Source organism: Thamnophis sirtalis, unplaced genomic scaffold, assembly GCF_051295495.1.
Source record: "Thamnophis sirtalis isolate CommonGarterSnake01/CBP01778 unplaced genomic scaffold, rThaSir2_p1.2 scaffold_7, whole genome shotgun sequence".
Lineage (NCBI taxonomy): Eukaryota > Metazoa > Chordata > Lepidosauria > Squamata > Natricidae > Thamnophis > Thamnophis sirtalis.
Window position 1 is genome coordinate 60,405,513 of NW_028261387.1, and position 22,310 is coordinate 60,427,822.

Consider the following 22,310-nt stretch of genomic DNA (forward strand, 5'->3'; position numbering starts at 1 on the left):
TGAATATCACTAGGTCTTTTTCCCCCAGACAGATAGCTTCTAACGCTTCCAACCGAAAATCATCTATTCCGTCTTCAACAAGTTAATTTGATGAAAAGTTGTTTGAAAAGAAAATAAGTAGAAGAAGAAATAAAAGAAGGATTAAAAGTGGGGATATTATTTTTGGAACTGTATAAAAGAAAAATACACCATACTAAATGATCTTGAAGATGTTTAAGTTTGATTTAAACGTGGTAAGTTAGTGTGTAGTGGGAAGTAGCCATCTGTGGCTTATTAACCAAACCATGTTTTAGCAAATATGTATAAGGCAAATCTATGAATGGCACAGACAATTATAAAAAGAGCATGGCAGGTATAAGTATTTTGTTATCTATTTATTACTTTTTAATCCTCTGTTCATTATTAACAAATGTATGGTCTACCCACCTCTTTCAACTCTGAATGATAACAATAATTAGCCCAATGTTATCTGAGTAGAAGTCAGAATCCTGCCTTCTCTATTTCTAGTCTTAAATTCTGCTCACTACATTGCATTCTGCTTGCTGTTTGTCTTTCCATGAGAAGGTGCAGACAGTCTGTGCTGGTAACATACTATGTTAACAGTGTGAAGCAATCAAAATGAGCATATGTCAAACTCTGAATCAGGACAACCAAAAAGTTGAGAGAGCTGGCTCCAGAGATTGCTGGGAAAATGTGACGTGTAGATCCTGATGGCCTCTGTCCCTGATGATTCAGTTATTGTTTGATTTATGTGATCTTGCAGCTGCCCTTGCTTTGACCCTGGGGATGGCTGTGTGGGAAGCTTGTGTCTCTAAGATAGAGTGAAGTGCCGCTCTGTAATGCATTTGGAGCCAAAGTGAGTGCAAAGAAACAGATAAATACAGAAAACCCTCTTTGCTCCAGATGGACTGAAAAGAAGAACTATAAGAGGACTGAAAAGAGGGCCTATAAGAGGACAGTTCCCTGGAACGAAGTGGTGTAAGTAATTTTATTCACTTTTGCCTGAAAATTGTCAAAATCTTTTTTAAAAATGCTATACTTTAGAGTCATTATGTAAAGTTTGTCATGTGACTTTCAAAATCCAGAACTTAATTATAATGAAAGAGTCAGCTATTCATTCACTTTCTTTTCATTGTAATTATTTTCTTGGTTAGAAATAGTGTAGGAATGTGAGAATTTATGTCTGTCTGTCTGCCTAGCTGCCTGCCTGCCTGCCTGCCTGCCTGCCTGCCTGCCTGCCTGCCTGCCTGCCTGCCTGCCTACCTACCTACCTACCTACCTACCTACCTACCTACCTACCTACCTACCTACCTACAGAATCAGAGCTTTCAACTTTACTTAATGGGCACATCATCTATGTTCTCTTTCAATGAAAAGACTGTTGGAACATATTTAATTCTCACCCACATATGAGTTACTTGCCTTGAGTCCTATTATTTGAGAATTGGATATTGGGGTATATTACATTGATGCAATGAACATTCTAATCTTTTAAAGATAAGATATTCAGTTGCTTTTTAAGTTACTCTGCTTGTCCTATTCCATTTTCTGGAACAGAGTGAAGTAATCATACTAATATTATGTTTAACAATAAATTCATTAAACGCAGTGAAAAGAAAAATGGTGCATCTTTCCATTCTAAACCAATAATGAAATACACAAAGTAATCTTGGTAAATAGAATTATTAGATACAAACATGGGACTACAACATGTAGACATTCATTTTGTGATATTAAATAAAATGGTAACAATATTTCTATTTCTATTTTAAATAGAGCTATATTTGCCTTTATAAAACATCAGAATCTGTTACAATGGGAATGTTTTTGTGATATTCTTCCTAATATATATCTAAACTAAATTATGACTGGAATGTCCAAATATAATAACACCCATTTATTTTCACTGGAACATTTCACTTTCATTTGCTTACACTTTCCATCTCTAAAGGTAACTTTTGATAATTGTTTTCTCCACGGTGATAATGCTTAAAAAATATTTTAAAAAGTACCTATATGGAAATTTGTCATTATAATGATCATATTAATCGCTGTGGTGTATGTATGTATGTATGTATGTATGTATGTATGTATGTATGTATGTATAGATAGATAGATAGATAGATAGATAGATAGATAGATAGATAGATAGATTGATTGATTGCGGGAGTCAGAGAAATATATTTCTCAGCATGTTCAATACCAATAAAACCTTCTCCTGGGAAGTGTCCTTTGAGTATGTAAAATGGATGCAATAATGTTTCTATTTTACTAAAACTACTGGGGAATTATTTAGATGGAGAGAAAGCAAGAGAAAACTCACATATGACATGTATTGCAGTATAGTCATGAATGCAAACAGTTGTGGATATGTTCAGTTAATTTATTCCTTATTGTTAACATATTTACTTTAAAATAAAGCTTGCTGAAGGCTCTTAAACATATTCAAAAGTTTGAGAAAATGTGTATGCTGATGTTTGCATGTAAGCAATGTTTATAACTACAAACCATTACATACAATAAATATATGCGTGCGTATGTGTATGAGAAAAAAATGGCCATGCATGGCAGGTGATATAGATTTATTTTATTTCTACAGATAATTCTCTATGTAGATCTTCATTTCAAATGACTCAAATCTTCAGAGGAATTCATTTCCAAATATGCGTCTTTATAACAGCAGTCTTAATTTTAGTCATATTTTAAAGTTTTAAAAGTCTTAGTCGCATGTAAAGGAAAATATAGCATAGTAATTAAACAACACAAAATAATAACAAGTTTCTGAAACATTATTGATGACATATTTATCAATTCTTCATATTTCTGTTGTCATTGTTAAGCGTTAATGCTAAAACACTGAAAAACTTTAAATTCCATTAGAAATAATCAAAGCTGCCTATGTAAAATTAAAATTTTATATGACAGCAATAGATTCAGTTATTTTTGTATATCAGGGTGTGAAGAAAGAGTTAGGACAAGATCCAAATCAAGATTCGAAACTTTTGCCCAAATCTGATGGTTTTGCAACCTTATATTTTTTTCCCAGGAAATAAGTGCACTACAGAAATGCAGGAAGACTTTCAGCTTAAATTCCTAAAATTCTCTCTGGTCAAGAAATTTCCCTTTTGACACTACTGTCAAAATATTTACGATAGATGTTAATGTACTGTCAATTCAAACATTCTGAAATGCTCCCTGGGGGGTCTCCTGTGAGGCCTATGCTCTACATTGTGCAATAAAGCAAGCATTACATTTTTATTGCCATTTATAATAGTTAACAGCTGCACAGTATCTTTGCAAAAAAATAAATAATTTTTGTCATGAGATTTTTAGTAACATTCATTACTTTTGAAAGCTAAAATATTAGTATAGAATAAGCAGTTCTTTGTTTTGCCTCTTTTGTATGAAAACGAATTCTGCTATTTAACCTGTAGGAGACTTTAATTTGTAAGTTTCCTATATGAATATGGCCAATTGCACCCTTATCGCAACTATATCCACCTTTACTTAAAGCAAATTTCAAGCCATTATTTTGTGACGCTTTCTTCTATATACAGAAATCCCAATAAATGTTTCCTTTGATGACAGAGAGAGATAACTTTTCACAATTTTCACCTTCCCACTTTAGTTTCCTATACCAGCTTCTCCATTCTGTTCTAGTATTGATTTATGGATCTTATATTACAGAGGAATAAAAAGTAGAATAGAAAGAGATATTATGTGGCACTTGTTCTCCTCAGAGAATTTAACAAAGAAAACTCCATGCATGAGATCTCTCCATCTAGTTCACTGGATTTGGTGGTAGCTTTCATTGCCTTCAAATCAAAAGTAAATCTTCCATGTACACCTCAGAAACATTGGAGGAAAGTTAGATGTGAGTTTATGAAAAAGATTATGTGAAATGGAAATATTACTTGGAAAGTCAGCTTCCAAAAAAAAAGAAGCTATTTTTGTTTGGGCAGCAGGAAGTGTCAGGTATGCAGTTCCTGCCTGTGTGATGGGTATAGTTCACAGAGCAACAATCAAGAATTATACAGGCTTTATAACACCATAGATCTAGTGGTCTCATGTATGACAGTTAGACTCATGAAAAAAGAAAAGCCCCCAACAGGCAATTTGTACAGTAAGCAGTACTGTCTGAGGGAATTGTTCCTGAACATCAGATAACTTCTTTCCATTTCAGACAGTGCCATGGTGCCTTGCAATTTGCTTTCTTTCAGAGTGTTTTTCAAGATGGCAGTTGAGGTTTTTTTCTGCTTTCCTAGCTTCCCCCCCACTTTTTTCTCTTGCCTACTCCTTCCAGGACTTGAAACCATAATGGTAGAAAAAGAAGTGGGGGGAAAGTTGAATCTTCCCAGTCAGCAATTCCATGGTCCATGAGAGTTGGGTGACACAGATAACCCAGTGCTAATTACTGGGAAATTGTTTATCTCTTGATCCATTGGACTGAGTAAACTGAAGTTGCCCAATACTCTAGACTCTTCAGGTGATGTATGGGGTAGGCAGTGGTTTTGGTAAAGAATTTGTCCTATTTGCCCTATCAGTTCCATGGATCAGAAATTGACATCGGGTTAAAGCCATGAGTTGAACAATCTATCAAAACTCACCTCCTATCTCAGATTAAGCCCAGCATCAGAGACAGCTATAGGGCAATGCTTTTTTCTACTGATAGGAAATAAACAAATTGCTCTGACTTGTTTTACATTAAATTTGTAAGAGGATCATGCACCACTCATTGGCCTTGTTATTCAGCAAGATTAGAGCTCAGCTGTTGTAATATAGTACATTATTGTAGCGTACTTTTATGCTGCTTCATGGACCAAAAGAAACTATTTTAAAATAGTTGTTAATTTATGCAGCCTCAAATATGCCAACTATTCAAATTGCCATTACAAACACAGCATAAATTTGTAAATTGGTAAAATAGTGATCTAAAATTCTATATTTTTAAGGCTGCCCCTGCTACTTATGCAAACTATCTGGATTATGAAAGAATTACAAAGCCCATTGTGGCTCATTATTTTCCACTGATCTATTCTGCTCCCAGGATATTCAGAAAAAGGATACTTATATTTACTTCAATTTTGCCACAAATGGATAGGCAAGACTGGTAATTAAACACAAATTTTAAAACAATAATCCCTGAATTTTAATAAAATGGCCAGTTTCCACTCACTGGAAACCGGCTCCAGCTGTTCATCTGCCTCACTGATGTCTGACTCTGAAGGCAGCTGATAACTGGCATACAGCTCTGCCCCCCTCTCTGCCTCTGACACAGAGCCCCTATCAGAACCTTCCCCAGACTCTAGGACTGGCCCATGTTCCTCCCCAATCTCCTCACTGTCCAAATCTGCTGCCAGCTCTGCTGGCTGCTGGCAGGCCACAACACACAATTTGTCCAGACTTGTATGTATGAAAGTTTGTTGATAATGAAAACAAGATTCTGGCCTTCTTTTTAATGTCATGATGAAGCAAGACAGAAAATTTCTGTCCACTCCTTTTCCCTCCCTTTTAGTCTGAAAAATAAAAGTGGCCTTTGAGTAATATTTCAAGCTACACATTTAAAAAAATATATGGGCCCATTAAAATAAACTGAGCCAGGTTAAAACCTAAATCTGATTCTATTTATAAATAATTAAAAATCTAATTGCATTAATTAACTATGCCTACTCTGATTAATCTCTGCATATTTATGTATTTTCCTCCACTCACATTAAAGGTATAGTTTATGGCAACTATTGGAGAGTCTTTGGCATTTCCACTGAAGATAGTGATCACATCTAATCTCTGAGTCACAATTCATGAATCCTACAGTAGAAAAATCTTACAGAGGAAAGAATTGATTGATTTGAAGACACAATTATTCCCTTTGTATCTCTGCATTAGTGAATGAGTTGTAAAGCATAATTTTTTTCAGTTACTCTAATTTGAGACAAAAATCACACAATGTTAAAACAGGTTGACTGGTTCATGCCTTACTGATCAGTTTATCTTATTGATAAAGTTTCATGATTCATCTAGTTGCCTCTATTTCAAACAAATATTTACAAATAGATAACAAGTCGCAGCATTCCAACCATGCCATGTCTTTTCACTTTTTGCTACCTTGTACTGGAAGAGGGGAATAGATGGCTGTGGAAGCAAGGCTTACAAATTAGAAATATCTTCCAAGAATCTGTAAACAAGTGTTTCAGGTGCCATGGAACTGTTTTTCAACCTTTTTAACTCTTAAGAAATCCAAAAGTTAAACATGCCAATCCAATTGCAATTTTGTTAAAACTAAAAGCCTAGAAGCAAATAATTGCTTGGTTAATTCAAAGTCATTAAATGAAATTCAGCTTAGGTATGTTTTTAATCAGGGTTTTTTTTGTTTTTGTTCACTAGAAATAAAGGAAGAAGCACAGCTATTACTGTGCTTCTGTGATTTGAATCTAACTTTTTGGAACTGATACAATATCATAAATGATTCATGTCTTTATTAAAATAAAAATCAGCTTAGTTAATTTTCATTCTTGTTTTCTCTATAAAGGGTTCATAAATAATGATTTAACAGTTTATTTATATATTTAAATTTGAGAATTAACAATTATTTATTTATCCCAATTATCTATGTACAGTCATTAGTGAAACCAAGCATCATCTCCTCCTCCTTCTCCTTTCAATTTACCTGTTGGTATATTTTTCAATATTCTAAAACTGCAATTTGGTGTACTACTTGAATACCACCTAGCTTCTTCCTCTTTTCTATTTGCTTGAAGGGAAAAAGACTCAGGTAAAAAAAACTGATATTTTGTAAATTTTCAATTGAATCTTTGAAAAAAGATAGCCAAAGTAACATCATTTTAATCTATTTTAAAGACAAATTAAAATAAGATTTTGTGATCCAAACAATAAAAATATACCAGCATTCATCTCCTTTTTTCATAGCCTCTCCTGATTTAAGCTTGTGAAGTTGTTCTTATTATTACCTAAGGGTCTCTTTTTTTAAAATCTCTATCTATTCCCAACTTTTTACATTACTCTCTGCCCTTTGGGCCTTTTACCGTTTCCCTAAGATAAAAATTCCCAATTCTTCAGTTTGTTCCTTTAATTTCCATCAAACATATAAGTCTTCCTTTCTTACAAAACCCAGACTACAGTTTAGAATTATTTGAACAGTTATATTGAAATATATTATTTTGTTCGCCCACATTAATTTAGCAAATCAGAGTCGCGTTAAGTCTTGATCATAGGTGCTGCAAGCTTTCCTGGACAGTGATATACAAATACAGTAATCAATACTCTGTTAATGGCAAATTCAACTGCTGCAATTGCTTTGTGTGGTTTGCCCTTGAAGACAACTTGAAATCTGATTCTGATATAGCATGTCTACTTTCTGGAACATTGTAGACAGTGGTGGGTTTCAAATTTTTTTAGAACCTCTTCTGTAGGTGTGGCCTGCTTTGTGGGAGTGGCTTGCTGGCCATGTGACCAGGTGGGAGTGGCTTGCCAGTCATGTGGCTGAGTGGGAGTGGCTTGACAGTCATGTGACTGGGTAGAATGTGGTGAAACTCACTTAACAACGTTCTTGCTTAGCAACCAAAATGTTGACTCAGAAACTCTGGCATTTGAAGCATGCAAGTCTTAAAGCTGTCAAGTTACAAGACCCTTGCACCCCTAATCCTTTAGAACCCCCCCGGGGTGTTCAAACTTGACAGCTTTAAAACTTGTGACTTCAACTCCCAGAATTCCTCCTCCAATCATGTTGCTCAGGAACTCTGGCATTGAAGTGTGCAAGTCTTAAAGCTGTCAAGTTACAAGACCCTTGCACCCCTAATCTTTTAGAAAAAAAACCCCAGGGATGTTCAAACTTGACAGTTTTAAGACTTTAAGGTTTAGATAGGACTCTTAGAGGCGGGTGGGGCGATTGGTGAGCCAGCCAATCAGTGAGCAGTGGGCAGGGCACGCGTGGTATGGACAGGTGGTGGGAGGGAGCTGGAACCGGTTCTAAATGACACGGTAGATTTGTGGAACCTCTTCTATAGAAGAGGTTAGAACTGGCAGGAACCCACCCCTGATTGTAGAGGTCCTAAAATGTATATTGCTGTATGTATAATGATTATAGTTGCTTCAAACTTTTAAAGTGTTATTTATTTGTATTTTACTTTAGTCTATTATTCTATGTATCTTTTGAACTGTAACCAATGATGAAATATTGTTGATAATGATCAAATCATAATATTTTAATAGAAAGAATTAGTAAGCAAATAAAGAATTATATGCTACATTTAAAATCATACCCTCTATTTCCTAACATTCAGCAGAGGTCATATACTGAAACAAAACAACCCATCTCCTTTAATTTCACATCCTAATTTGGTCAGTTGAAATCTAACATTGTAGACCTTAATTATTACTTGAATAAAAAAATACAAAAGAATAAAATCCAAACTTTTGCTATAATTATTAATAATTAGATGTGGCAGATATTATTTTGTATCATGTGATATAGTAAGTTTTAAATTATTTAGGACTTGGTAGAGACATTTGGAGAATTTGAAAGTTTGAGAATTATCTTTCTTTAAAACAGAGAGAATCTACATTTAGTTATGCTGCCAGGAAATCTAATCTTCTACTCCTCAATCCTTCTCAACATTCCAAATTATTTTCAAGGAGTTCTGATCCTTTATCAGTCTTTCTTTTCTATTCGGTATATATAATTAGCATTTTTGTTTGTTTCAGGCTTTATGTTGATTTTTTTCTAAGTATAGGAATGTTAATCAGGATATTTTTTTTGATTTTCAGATTGGTTTTTTCCATTTCCTATGGCAGATTTAAAAACTATTGTGACCAGAGTGTGTTTAATTCTCTCTCTTTTTCTTTCTCTCTGGTAGCTAATATCAGGCAACTAAAGATAAGATAACATCACTAGAGTGGGAGGAAATAGAATTGTTCATCTGCTACTACTGTCATGGGTGGTCTGTTGTTTTTTGTTTTTTTAAGGAAACAAGGCACATTACACTATAAAATATCAATTCCATTCGAGATCCTTATGACTCATGTCAGCATTAGTAAGAAGTTTATTACCAAATTTTAGCAGCAGAATCTCTGAGGCAGAGGTTTCCAAGAATCATAAAATACCAAACCCATAATCATAAAATACCAAGCTTATAAGCATGACTTGAGAAGGTAATTTATTAGAAAGGGATTGTGTGGAAAGGAGATTTTCTTTAGGAACAAAAATAAGTTACACTACATAATCTATATTTCCAACATACTTAGTTAAAACTTTTACAGACATTATATAACAAAACAACATGCTGTGTTATCTATATGCTTTGCAATGAAATGATGGTGTCTTCATAGTTCATCTACACACAAAACAAATCTACACAGAATAATAATTTTCAATGGAAGCCTCATAAAGATTTTAACCAAATGAATTTGATTGATTAAATTATACTTTAGAGACCTTCATAGGATTGCTTTTTCTATTTCTTATTTTCAGCATTTTTGTCTTTATAAATTGCTTCTTAAAATCTTCCATTTTGGCAGCAAAACCTTGGCTCTTGAACTTTAAAATAATTAAATGCAATCCCTTTCTTCAGGTCTGATTTTTTTTAAAGGACAACTATATCTGTATTGAATGAAGCAGTGGAACTGGAACAGAGCATGGCAAATACCTTTGTAACAGTATCTGATGGATATTGCCTTAGTGAGCCAATACAGTATTATGGTGAGTAAAACAGAGAAATTACCAATAAAATATGTTTGTTTGTAAAAACAAGAATTTCTGGAATTGTTAAATACATGTTCTGGATCATATATGAAAAATATTGAAAGGTTATTTGGAATGCCATTTTATATTTAAGGGAATCAAAAATAAGCCCCCCAATACACATTCAATTCAAAGAAAGATTCAAACATAATGAAGATGAATATTTTAAGGCATTAATCCTTCTTAAAATATTTTATGAATGTCATTTTTTGTACTTAATAAAATGCTACATTGTTATTCAGATGTTTAGTCTTGATAGACAATGTTTAGGTCAGTGATGGGCAACCTTTTTGGCGTGGTGTGTCAAAAATCGGCAAAAAATCGAGCATAACTCACGTTGTGTGTCACTTCGACAAAAACATAATTTTGCGCAATTTATAGTTTAAACTACAAAAATGTATAATTGCAATATATAATTGTATTTAATAAACCAAAAACAAATTATTTAACATACCTGCTTAGTAACTTCTTTGTTCATCAGTCGATTTCGTATGTTGCCCTTGATATTATTGAACTTGTTTGGGGTGCCGTGAACCAGGGCTGTGGAGTCAGCTGCTTCCAGCTCCACGTCCTCATTAACATGCCGCTCCAGCCCGCCCCTGCTATGAATATTCCTAGTGACGCGAGGGCGAAGAATATGAATATTCATAGCGGGGGCGGGCCGGAGCGGCATGTTGATGAGGACGTGGAGCTGGAAGCAGCAGACTCCACAGCCCTGCCGTGAACTGAGATAAGTGAGTGGGAGGGCGAATTCTTTAACTAACCAGGAGTAGACTCTCTGTGCCGGCCTGACTGGAGAGAGGCGCGCACTGTTCCCGCGCTCCTCTCCTGCGAGTCCTCCCTCGCCGCGCTGATGACGTGTGTGCGCACGGCACGCACGCCTTACCAGCAGCCCCTGCGCTCAGAAAGGCGGCGGCAATACAGTAAGTGAGTGTGGGCGGGGGAGATCACACATCCCGCCTCCCCGTTCCTCCAGCACAGATTCTTTCATCCTCGGCGGCCGTGCAGGAGCCGAGGATGAATCGCATAAAATCCTGTGCGTGTCACCCCAAATGGCTACGCGTGTCAGCACTGACACGCGTGTCATAGGTTCGCCATCACTGGTTTAGGTCCTTCTTGGATTATATTTTTTAAATCACTGGGGATTGAATCTCCTTCAAGTATAGGACACATTTAAACATAAGATTCTTCTCCCATAGGCCTTCAATAGAACAGTGTTCCTGGGAAAATTGATTACATGACCACAAGAACAGTTACTAAGGGGCAAATGTTTCAAAGTAAATACATTAATGGTTGTATTGTAAAATTCAGTGTAATATAATTCTACAAAAACGAAGATGAATTCTTCAGAAAAGGATGTATTGTCTACAGGAACTTCTAAAAGCAGATTCCAAACTGAAAATAATTCTAGCAATATGCTTAATTTCCAGTTGGTCATTATAAATGACAATGTCATTCACTCTGTTTCTTACTTTTTTTTAACTTTCCTCTTGGGATGTGTATTGTTAATCTCAATTATTAGAATCATCGGATACAAGATGGGTGGCAAATATGTAACTCGGATGTGGAGGTTGTTTTTTTAAAAAAATCAAGTGGCAAATATTGTTAGATGTAGAAATATTACGTTAGTTTACAATTAAACTTGTCAAATTCTAAATTGTGATTTTTTCCCAAAACAATCCAGATATCTTACCAGAACATATCAGTTATCCGGTGCAAGACCTTGACTTCCAAGCTGCTCCTTACTGCCAATATTCAACTGTTCAGTTCCCTCCAGTATTACAGACACCATCTCCACAGACTCATTACAATTCGTATAGCTTGGACTCTCAATTCAATGATGGTCAATACATCATCAATAATTGTGAACTCAGTAAACCCACCTGCATGGGTCCCCATCATGATGGGGGAGCATACCTTGGACAGAAACGACCGAGGCTTAATCATTCTGCCTTACGAATAAAAGGGCAAGAAGAACTCTGTGTAGTCTGTGGAGACAAGGCTTCAGGATATCATTACAATGCGCTCACCTGTGAAGGCTGTAAAGGTAGTAAGAAAAGAATATTGTATCTTAAGTGGGACTGGCATATGAAAGATTTAGGAATGAAGTGCCAAATACTGATTATTCAAAATATACCAGTAGAAGAGTTAAAAAGATAATGAGATTGGTGCTGGAAATTGTAGGATTGTAATGTCTAAGCAAGTTATAGGAAGCAAATTATGTTCTGTTCAATTGCAAATGACATTTAGTAAAAGTCAGTGGACTTTGGATAGTTTGATGGTATTAGAGTTGCAGGAGTAAAGATCAAAAGCAGGAAGTTCAGGGCTATTCATAAAATAATAATACTGAAGATGAACAAACTTAATCTGGAGATTGTCTGATATTTCCCCTCAATATAGACTTCAGCAATCTGATCCCTGCCAATTGCGCTGATCAGGCAGAGCACTGACATGCAAGTGTTCAAATTTTCATTACCCTTGAATTTCAATAAACAAATTTTCTTATTGAACTTCAATGGGTTTTTTTCTTTGAAAATTTCTATTGAGATAAAAATGTCAGATAATCTGCAGATTAAGTTTGTAATGAACATTCTCAGAAATTCAACCTAATCTACTCATGAGGTGATGGTGAGGGGAAAGGAAGGCCTTTTGAAACTGTTTAAAATGTCTAACTTCTTATAAATCATTGTAAGCTATAAAAATAATTGCAAATAATTTACTTAATAACAATCTTATCTTATAACATCCATGTACTTCAGAAGTAAGAGCCCTTGAGTTAAATGGAGCTCATTTCCTTCTAAGAAATTCTATTTTAGATTTGTAATTTTTTAATCTTATTTATTGACACCCTTTTTCTGAAATATATTACCTTAGTACATTGAACACTACAAATTAAAGTACAGTAAGTTGCTGATGTATAGTTTCTTTATTATTTGTCACAATCTGAAATAATCATTGCAAGGATTTTTTCGACGGAGCATCACCAAAAATGCAATATACAGATGCAAGAATGGAGGTCATTGTGAAATGGATATGTATATGAGAAGGAAGTGTCAGGAATGTCGCCTAAAGAAATGTAAAGCTGTGGGAATGCTGGCTGAATGTGAGTGCCAAAACTACTTTTCTCTGGTTTCTGATGTGCAGTTTAGAAACATTTCTGATAAGTTTCATATCATGGAATAGAATAAATTAACCAAATATAGTAATTGTTAATACAATTTCAATTTCAACAATGCCACATATTTTACAATGTAAGTTAAATATCAACACAGTTCTTAAACATGCTTACGAATTTTGGTGTAAATTCTTATAGGTTTGTTAACTGAAGTCCAATGTAAATCAAAACGACTTAGAAAAAAAAGTAGTTTCCTTTGCAACATCAAAATGGAAGATGAAGGAATGGACAGCAAGCATGTATCGTCTACAACCAAACCTTTAAAAGTAGGGTCATCTTTCATGTTTTTATATTTTTTAATGTTTTATATTTTTATATGTTTTAATTATATTATTATTTATATGTATACAATGTAATATTACACATAATATAATATAATAATATTATATTATAAAAACATACTATAATTAAGTATTTAGCATTGAAGTAAAGTCTATCTTTTTTTCAAAGGTCCAGGAGAGAATGGAATTTACTCCTGCAGAACATGAACTCATTGATCATATTTTGGTTGCTCACCAAAAATGCACAATTCCAATCGAGGAAGCAAAAAAGTTTGTATGTACTCATACATTAATATTACCAAGATTTTTTTTTGAGAAGAGGCATTATAGCTCAGCAGTTAAAGAAACTGAGCTTGTCAGCTGGAAAGCTGACAGCCTGGTTCAAGACCCAAGTGCCATGCAGAGTAGGGAACCCCAGCCCCAGCCCCAGCTCCTGTCTCCTTGCAGTTCGAAAGCATGCAAATGTAAGTCAATAAATAGGTACCATTTTGGTGGGAAAGTAAAGGTAACAGCGTTCCATGTGCCTTGGCCACATGACTATGCAAATGTCTTTTGACAATGCTGGCTCCCTCAGCTCTTAGTCAGACACTACTGGAAAGGGGAAACTTTTACCTTTATTTTTTGAGAGATGTGCTATTTCAAGTTTCAAATGGCATATAGGCTCATTCTAAATATTTTTAATTAGTTACAGGAAAATACTAATCCTGAGGAGAATTTTCTACGTCTTTCGGAAACAGCAATGGTTCATGTGCATGTCCTAGTAGATTTTACAAGAAGACTCCCAGGTAATACTTTTTAATATAGTATTTTACAAACTAGTTCTGATCAATTTTTTTAGCTGACTCAAAATATGTACTAACTTTGGGTATATGACTTTATAATTAATTTCCATGGCCCCAGCTGGCAGCACTTGGATAACTGGATTTGGAAGGTGAGCTATTACCAAAACATCCTAGAGCACAATGGCAAACTACAGGATTTCCTTGCCTCATGCAAAATTGTTTGGTTGTGTTTTCTGCCAGCATAAACAATTTGCATCAAACCTCTGGGAATATATAAAGACTTCTTTCCAAATCCACTTGAACATCTTCGTACCAAAACTCTTTTCTCTCTCCTCACTTATGTGTTTATCATTGTTCTGATATTGATAAATATTCTAGCTGTTCATCCTATCTTCCATTTATTTCTGTTCCTGCAAATAGCCACTATTACTATGGAATTAAAATGTCTATCCACATCTTGTCTATTAGATCTTGAATTGACACTTATATCATCTACTGTAGTGGCATTCATAGTGGGTCAAAAAAGTCAAGATGGTGCTTGTGGCAGTATAATCAAGGCCACACCCCTTTATATGTGTATGCAGTGTCAATGCTTTTTAAAAAGCTTCAGTTGTGCTGCTTTCTTAACTTATCAACATCTCCTCTGGACACTGCTGCTCTAGTTCAAGTATAAATAAGTTTGGACTCAAAAGAAACTGCTATTAATGGATCTAGTTAACATTCCCCATTTTTTGATATTTTGGTTATGCTTTTTATAATTCTTGACACTGGATACATTGCAAAGCAATAATTGTAGTCTAAGATATTTGATGGGACCTAAATTAGACAAAGATATCAAAAATCAGTTTAAATATGTCCTGTCCCTGTCCATTTCAATGAGCTTGATGAATTTTAACCATTCCACTGCTGGATCTGGGATGTTCTTTTGGTGCTCTTATCATGGCACTGATACTATCTAGTTTTCTACTTTCTGAAAATCAGTAGCCCCTGGTGTATTCATAAACTTCTTCAGTATTTGGAATTCCTTTCAACTCTACATTTAAAGTTTTGCATTTTCACAATGCACAATAATTTTAAAAAATATTTCAAATATCTGCAATGGTTCTATTTAGATTCACAATTTTCTTTGTCACAGTATTCAGTATCAGAATGTCTAAGATTACACAGCCATGGATGTTTCCTGTTGGCTAAATGGGAGTAAAAAGTAATTTCTATCCTTCTTTCCTTCTCTTAAAATTAGAAGTGGAAAAATGTTGCTGGGCTAGCAAAGTTTAGAAGCTAACCTCTTTTAGCTCTCTCCCTGGAAAGTTCATGAACCTCCCCTCCACCCCCCTTGGGTCTCTCCAACATAGAACTTTTATGATGGAAATCAGAACATTTCCAGCAACAATTTTCATATCTGAGGCTGTAAAATCTTAAGAGATGGAATCTAAAAAATTACAATTTTCAAATCTGATTATTTAAAAGAAACTTTTCAGAAAAGATAAGTAAAAGGGAAATTTTCCTTAGTGTAATTTTACCTAATTGTTTACACTATAGGATTTGAAAGTAAAAGGGAAATTTTCCTTAGTGTAATTTTACCTATTTGTTTACACTATAGGATTTGAAAGCTTAGCCAATGATGATCAGATTGCACTACTAAAAGGTTCTACAATTGAAGTCATGTTTTTACGCTCAGCACAATTATACAATGAACAAGGAACTGAATATCAGACACCATTTCATGAAAGTAAGTTTTAATAACAACATTTTTATTTTATGTATATAATGAAGTGGCCCAATGCTTACTATAAAGCTTGTCCCATCAGCGGCCTTTCTTTTGAATGACCCTTTCTTCTATCAATCTTGCTAACAAGCAATATTTTTGTAGTCTGACTTATTCTGTTAAAATATTTGAAAAAGAATATTAGGGTTTTTTGTTCTTTATTGTAGATCATATAAAATTTTCTGATCATACTATATATGGCCAAAATAAAAGTGCTTATCCCACAAAGATGTCTCATACAGAAGAAAGTCCAACATCTACTAGTACAACAGGTAACGGGGCATTGTTATATGTTTAATAAATAGCTGAATAAATATTTAATTTAAATATATCTAGTTTCAGAAAAGGAAATAAAATATCTTGAAAATTCTTCTACTGAATTTTTAATAATGAAGTATCTCCCTGTCATATTTTTGATTTCATCCAATTCACTATTTGGATTTAGCATCTTGATACTGCCATCATGTACATTTTTTACTTTTTTGAATTCTGGAATCATCTTTGGCCACTTAAACCATTATTTACCTTTTTCTAGTGTCTACTTTACTTTGTTAAATGTTTCCTCTTAATTTCACACCCTTGTTTCTCACATACTTCATCATCTCAATTGTTAATATGTTCCATGATCTACTTTTTTTCCCTGACTCCTTAATATTATCATTATACAATTAATAAACTATTGTTTAGCAGTTTTTTCTTGTTCTTCCCACACTAGTGGATGAAATGGTAGTGTGGGTGTTATTATTTTATGTTTATATAACTTTGAAGGACTTCCATTACTTTTCTCAAGTTTAATTTTGGAAAAGTTTTCCTTTTACTATCTTTGTACCATTGTGTTTGTACCATTGTGTTTGAAACAAAAGAGTTCTTCATTTTTCATTTAAGCTTTTTTTGTTGAGTTTTAAAAGTCTTCCCTTTTGCTTTTTTCTCTGAACATACTAATTTTCACTGATTTTTTTTATTAATTTTAACACAATTATTTATTTTTAATATATCTGCTACCATTAACTTATTTAAAATGCCAACAAACCTTCTCACAAAAATGTTTCTGAATGAATTTTACTCATTTATATTTAGCCTAATATTTGTGTTAAGAATGACTCCATGATATATTATTTAGCTGTCATCTGATATTTTCTGTTATTTTTATAGGTATAACTGAGGAGTTTATCACCGCATTATTTTATTTCTACAGAAGCATGGGAGAACTTAATGTGACCGCAACAGAGTATGCATTACTTGTTGCAACTACTGTGTATTTTTCAGGTAGCTTTAGCAATTACTTAAAACAAAGTTCAAATTTTAAGAATGAAAACAAAAATTTTATTTTTCTCTTCTAGGACTACCATAATTTTCTACATTTTAATAAATCTTTAATAATTTTTTTCTAAATTAAGTATTTATTTCTTAAAAGATACAATACCATATTATCCCTATTCTGCTGAAATGAATGGGCATAAGAGATTTCAGGAAAATCTGTAGCCAATAGCACATGAATATATACAGTAGTCTCATACCAAATATGATTTCTACTTAAGAATCCAATGTTGTCTTTTTGATATTGCTGAGAGTTGACATAAGAACACAAATACAGGATATTTCATAAGGATAGATAAGCTGGTTGAGGTTCAGTTGTTCTGTAATTTTGAAATATCCTAACAGTTCAAGTTGTAAATGAGTTACTTTGTTTTACACAAAATCATGTGCATATAAAAAATTATGTTCATATTTTTCAGATCGACCACTCCTAAAAAACAAGCAACATGTAGAACAACTCCAGGAACCTTTTTTAGGAATTCTGTACAAATATTCAAAAATCTATCACCCTGAAGAACCGCAACATTTTGCCCGTCTCATAGGGCGGCTCACTGAACTCAGAACACTTAATCACAACCACTCAGAAGTACTAGTAACTTGGAGAACAAGGGATCCTAAACTGTCTTCTTTACTTTGTGAAATGTGGGACTTGCATTGAAAAATTGCTACTTATATGAATTGTTACAAAGGACTGCTTTCTCAAACATGCTGTTCCTTAATTCTTAAACTTTTATTTTAAGAAATCATTTATGTTAAATGGATTATATTTCATAAATCTCTTATTATAACTATTCAGGATATTAGCTTGTGTTGTAAAAGCACCCATATACATTTTGGGTAAGCAAAAATATGAGAATGTGTACAATTTATTGACAAAATGTTATTGTCGCATTTTAAAAGATATATGTAAAATTTGTTTAAACTGTTGGATATTGTAATGTATTCAGTTCTTTATATGAACCATTCAGACCTCTAGTAAAAAGGTGGGTTGATTTTCCATTTGGATATATATTGGATCTTAAATTAATACTTACATTATTCCATTTAATGAATAAAGGAAAAAAAACATGGTTATAGGAAGAATGTTTTATACTGTAGCCCATACATACACGAACATTGCAAAGGTACTGACCTTGCAAATATTACAATCTGCAACATATTTGGGTATACTGCATAAATGTTGGTTGATTAAATTTACACACACACACACATGTCCCCCATGTCATTTACATCATATTATAATTCATCTTGTTGCCAAAGCTGAATACTTACAATAATTAAATATTAACATTTACTAACATTATTTCACATCTATGTGAAGTCATGTTGTAGATGGACTATTTTAGAAGTATATTTTAAAATTTACTCACACCAATTTTTAATTTAAACTGAAGTTTAAATTAATACAACTTCGTTTGTGAATACAACTAAGATTTCCAGTACATTTGAAAGGTATATACTGTATATAAAATAAAAACAATTGAGTTGAACTTAGCTTCTGGACACTGCTATGGACAACAATGTTTCCTTCTCAGCAATAATTGAAGTGTGTTGTCACTATTCCTTTGGGATTTGTTTTCAGTCACTGCATTCTTCTGGCACATTATTTTCACTGGGAATTTTCTGATCTCCCATCCAAGTACCAAGCAGGTTGCATCCTGATTACTCTTTTATTAACATCAGTCATACATTGCCATCTGTTTGGATTTTATGGTTTAGTACTAGAGGCTAATTTAGATTGATATTAATGATTTACATTAATATAGTGATAATCCCTATCTTATCTTTTGATATAATTTCTCAATTAAAAAAGCTTCCTGTTAATTTCTATTATTGTAACTTTGAAGATATATATATGTATCTTAAAGTTCTGCTGTTTTTATATTGGAGATATTATCTATGCATTTAAGAATTATTATTCATATGTAAAATAATATTGTGTAAATGACATCTGAATATAAAGCTAATATTTTTTAATTTTGTTTAGTGCAATATTTTTCAGGTATATATTTAAGTCTAATAAATGCACTATCAATTTGATTTTCTGCAGAAAATTAATTGATTTTATATGCTTAATGGGTCAGAAATCTTTATTTCTAAAATACATTTATACACGTTTAAAATGGTAGTTCTCTAAAAAGTCATATTGCATTATTTCAAAATTTGGAATAAAACAGACCAAGTAGCACAGATTGCTGCTGCTGGATGGTACATTGTTTTTCCGTTAGTTCCTAGTTCAAATGTCTGCGAAAAACACCACTTAATCGCTCTTTTTGTGGGTAGAAAAAACATTCACCACATATCCTCGTCTGATATTGCTGCGCGCAGATTCTCTAACGCTTCCCAATTCGGCGTCAATCAAATCGGCTTGCTCCATTTCTAGATGCAAAGGATGGCGAGACGTTGATTGATTTCCTGACACCATTTGCGAATGTTAAGTAACCTTACTAATCTGAAAGCTTGTTTACTCTGATCAGCTATCCGCGGCTCTTCAAAACTGAATCCGGGACGGCCATCTGTTTGAGAAGCCACAGTTCTTTGTCATGTGTTAACATATCCCGCCCCCCGCTCCCCCAGTTCTTATCATAGTGTTCAGTCCAATTCGCTACGCTTTCAGTTTAGGTTTTGTGAACACAACGTGAAAGGAGGTCTAACTGTCTGAAAATTCTGTCATCCACGTTTTTCTTTGAAGACGTTTCGCTTCTCCATTCTTGAATGAGAAGCGAAAGGACCAAACTGAGTCCAAATCTTCGGAAAGGATCGCGGGAGAGCAGTGTACCTGCGAGGCGGGCAGGTGGAACCTCTGATTAACGCGATACCGCTCATTCATTATCTTTGGGCAGACTCCCTTCCCCCTCCCCGAATGAACTTGCAGCAAAAGGCGTTAAACCGGCGATCCGCGGCTCGCGCTTTTGCACACGGCTCTGGATCGATTTATTTCCCGCCCTTTTCTTCTTTATTTGTTCCAATGCTTGGTGTCGTTACGCTCAGTGCTGCCGTTTGAGGTAAAGATTCATTCACGCACGGGTCTCCTGGTCTAAGGACTGTATTTTCATTCCGCTTTCCCAGTGCCTCGCAACCACCTCTGGTCATTTGTCTTAACGTGTGATGTGTCCGAAAGTAACATTTTGTCGAGGCTGAGAACTGGATCCTATGCCTGTGATCTTTATGCATGATTCTAGAAGTTCTTTTTTTTTTTAGAGCATTTCAGTTATAGATGCTATTGCACTATAAAAGAAATGTTTAACAATAAAAATGTTCGATCGCTATTGTAACTTAAATATGCCAATTAATAGCGAAATGCATAAACTTCAAGTTAAAAACAATCCCTGCCAGTAATAATACATGTTACCAATGAGCTTTTTGGCATTTGCATTCATTGTCATTGGAGTGTAACACTTAACTTTATGATGATAGGCTTTTCAAAATGCTGAGAGATTGACAATTGATCTAGAAACCCATGTCCTAGAAATAGTAAAGCAAGAGGAGAGAATTATAGACAAGTAGAAAAGTACATTTGTTTACATATTCCTAAACATTGGTACAAAAGATTCTGAATTGATTGGGAGTCATTTACAGATAAATAGCTGTAACTTTATTTACAGTTCTGTTATACTTTAAATAAATAAACACTTTATAAGTTCATCATTATTTCTTGACAGTTCAGTCAAAGGTAGTTTTATTATTATATGTTGATTTAAATAAGTTTTTGTACTTGCTTCTTCCCCTCGAGATAATGTTTAGACTTTCTGGTCTTACGCATATCCTTTCTCTTTGCTTTACCATAAGTCAGTCTTGCTAAATTTGAAAACCCTCCTTTTCTGATAGGGCCTTGAATTTCTACCCCTACTTTTCTATTTTATTGGCACCATAATATTCTTCACTAAAATATCCAGAAAAAAAGAGCAATTATATGGAGAATTTTCATATATTCTAATGAAACCTATGCAAAATTAAATCACAAATACTTTATCCAGAAAGGTATTCTAAATAGCTTTAATACCAGCTAAACATTTTATCATTTATTTCTATGTTTATTAATTTATTCCATTTGTATGCTTCTAAATCTGCCAGAGACTCCAATGGTTTACAAAAATAAATCAACGATGAAAACATCCATGGTAAACAACAATTTTATTAACATGAATTATAATAATAAAAATTCATTATAATAAAACACTAGATTAGAAATAAAAATGTTTCATATTAAGAAATTAAAATAACATATTTAGGCAATTCAAAAGCTGTCTAAACTGAGGAAATAGTCATTTATAGCTAAATGTATGTATCTCATAGAAATCAGCTTACTATGATTTTATGTTCTAAGATTCCTATGTATATGTTTAATCCCAGTATGCCATTGCCTCATGAATAATGATTTATTTAAGTGAAATTGTCTTTTTTCCTGTTAAATATAAGCCATATATATTTTCTTAATTTTTTTATCCCAACTATTAGAGTAGTAATACTGCTAGCCTACTATGTAGTATTAGCCTACTATGGTATCAAGTAGTAGATTGTATATTGATCTGCAGAATATGAAAAAGTGCAAAGAGAAGCAACTTGATAAAATCAATATTTGCAATAAAGCATGAAATATTGGTAAATGTTATTCTGAGATTTGAGCCTGGTATCTTTTTAGAGTGATAAAGAAGAAGAGAAATCTTTTAAATATAAACTATTTGTACCACCAAGACTGAGTAACACCCAGGTGTCTGCAGTCAAACCACAATCAAGTACAAGGGATGAGGGTTTTTTTCAGGTAAATATGAATATATCCTTTTTTTCTAAGTAAATTCAAAAAAATGTTTGTTTATCTTGTAAAAACTGGAATATATTTGAATAGAATTTTTTAATTTAAAAAAATAATAATTTCAACATTTATTAAATATTTAGGGTATGAAAATTTTGGAAATGAAATAAAACATTTCAGATTTTAAAATTGGCATATTCAATTACTAAATGTTTGGTCTTCAAATGAAGATCTATATCAGTTCCCAAAAGTTTTCCTTCATAACCCAAAACTGCTTATCAGAAAGACCCAGCACACTGGATTGGAAAAAGGAAGCTTGGATCCCAAAGATCTCCAACCCAGTAGGCCAGTCTTTTTCCCCTCTGAGCTAAGTCTTTGTAGCCTTTAGAAACACTGCTTTTGCTAGCTTTCTGGCAATCTTTCTGAAAGCTGGAAAGGCTGGAAAGTCTTTTTACGCTTCTGAAAGATCCTGCTTGCTGA

The 22,310-nt window shown here is 33.7% G+C and overlaps 2 protein-coding genes across 2 annotated transcripts in view; both read left to right on the plus strand.

The window, feature by feature from the left end:
* Window positions 1–547: 547 nt before the first annotated feature.
* On the plus strand, window positions 548–21,839 carry LOC106539302 (bile acid receptor). Its single transcript, XM_014054077.2, has 13 exons — window positions 548–978; window positions 9,606–9,715; window positions 11,442–11,804; window positions 12,720–12,860; window positions 13,071–13,198; window positions 13,383–13,487; window positions 13,899–13,998; window positions 15,596–15,724; window positions 15,928–16,032; window positions 16,913–17,026; window positions 17,497–20,082; window positions 21,152–21,198; window positions 21,720–21,839. The coding sequence occupies exons 2-11, from the start codon at window positions 9,652–9,654 to the stop codon at window positions 17,733–17,735; spliced, it is 1,488 nt and encodes a 495-aa protein (XP_013909552.2). The 5' UTR covers window positions 548–978; window positions 9,606–9,651; the 3' UTR covers window positions 17,736–20,082; window positions 21,152–21,198; window positions 21,720–21,839.
* Window positions 21,184–22,310, plus strand: part of LOC106539284 (synaptonemal complex protein 1) — a 42,695-nt gene continuing 41,568 nt past the window's right edge. Inside the window, exons 1-2 of the mRNA XM_087720854.1 lie at window positions 21,184–21,198; window positions 21,720–21,839. Of these exons, the coding sequence (XP_087576980.1) occupies window positions 21,184–21,198; window positions 21,720–21,839 (135 nt within the window). The remainder of the gene's footprint in view (window positions 21,199–21,719; window positions 21,840–22,310) is intronic.

What these genes read in the sequence shown, in the direction of transcription:
- LOC106539302 (XM_014054077.2), top strand. Translation starts at nt 9,652, where the DNA reads ATGGCAAATACCTTTGTAACAGTATCTGATGGATATTGCCTTAGTGAG. An exon ending in TGTGGGAATGCTGGCTGAAT is followed by an intron (nt 12,861 to 13,070) that starts GTGAGTGCCAAA and finishes AAATTCTTATAG; the next exon opens with GTTTGTTAACTGAAGTCCAA. An exon ending in TTTTACAAGAAGACTCCCAG is followed by an intron (nt 13,999 to 15,595) that starts GTAATACTTTTT and finishes TTTACACTATAG; the next exon opens with GATTTGAAAGCTTAGCCAAT.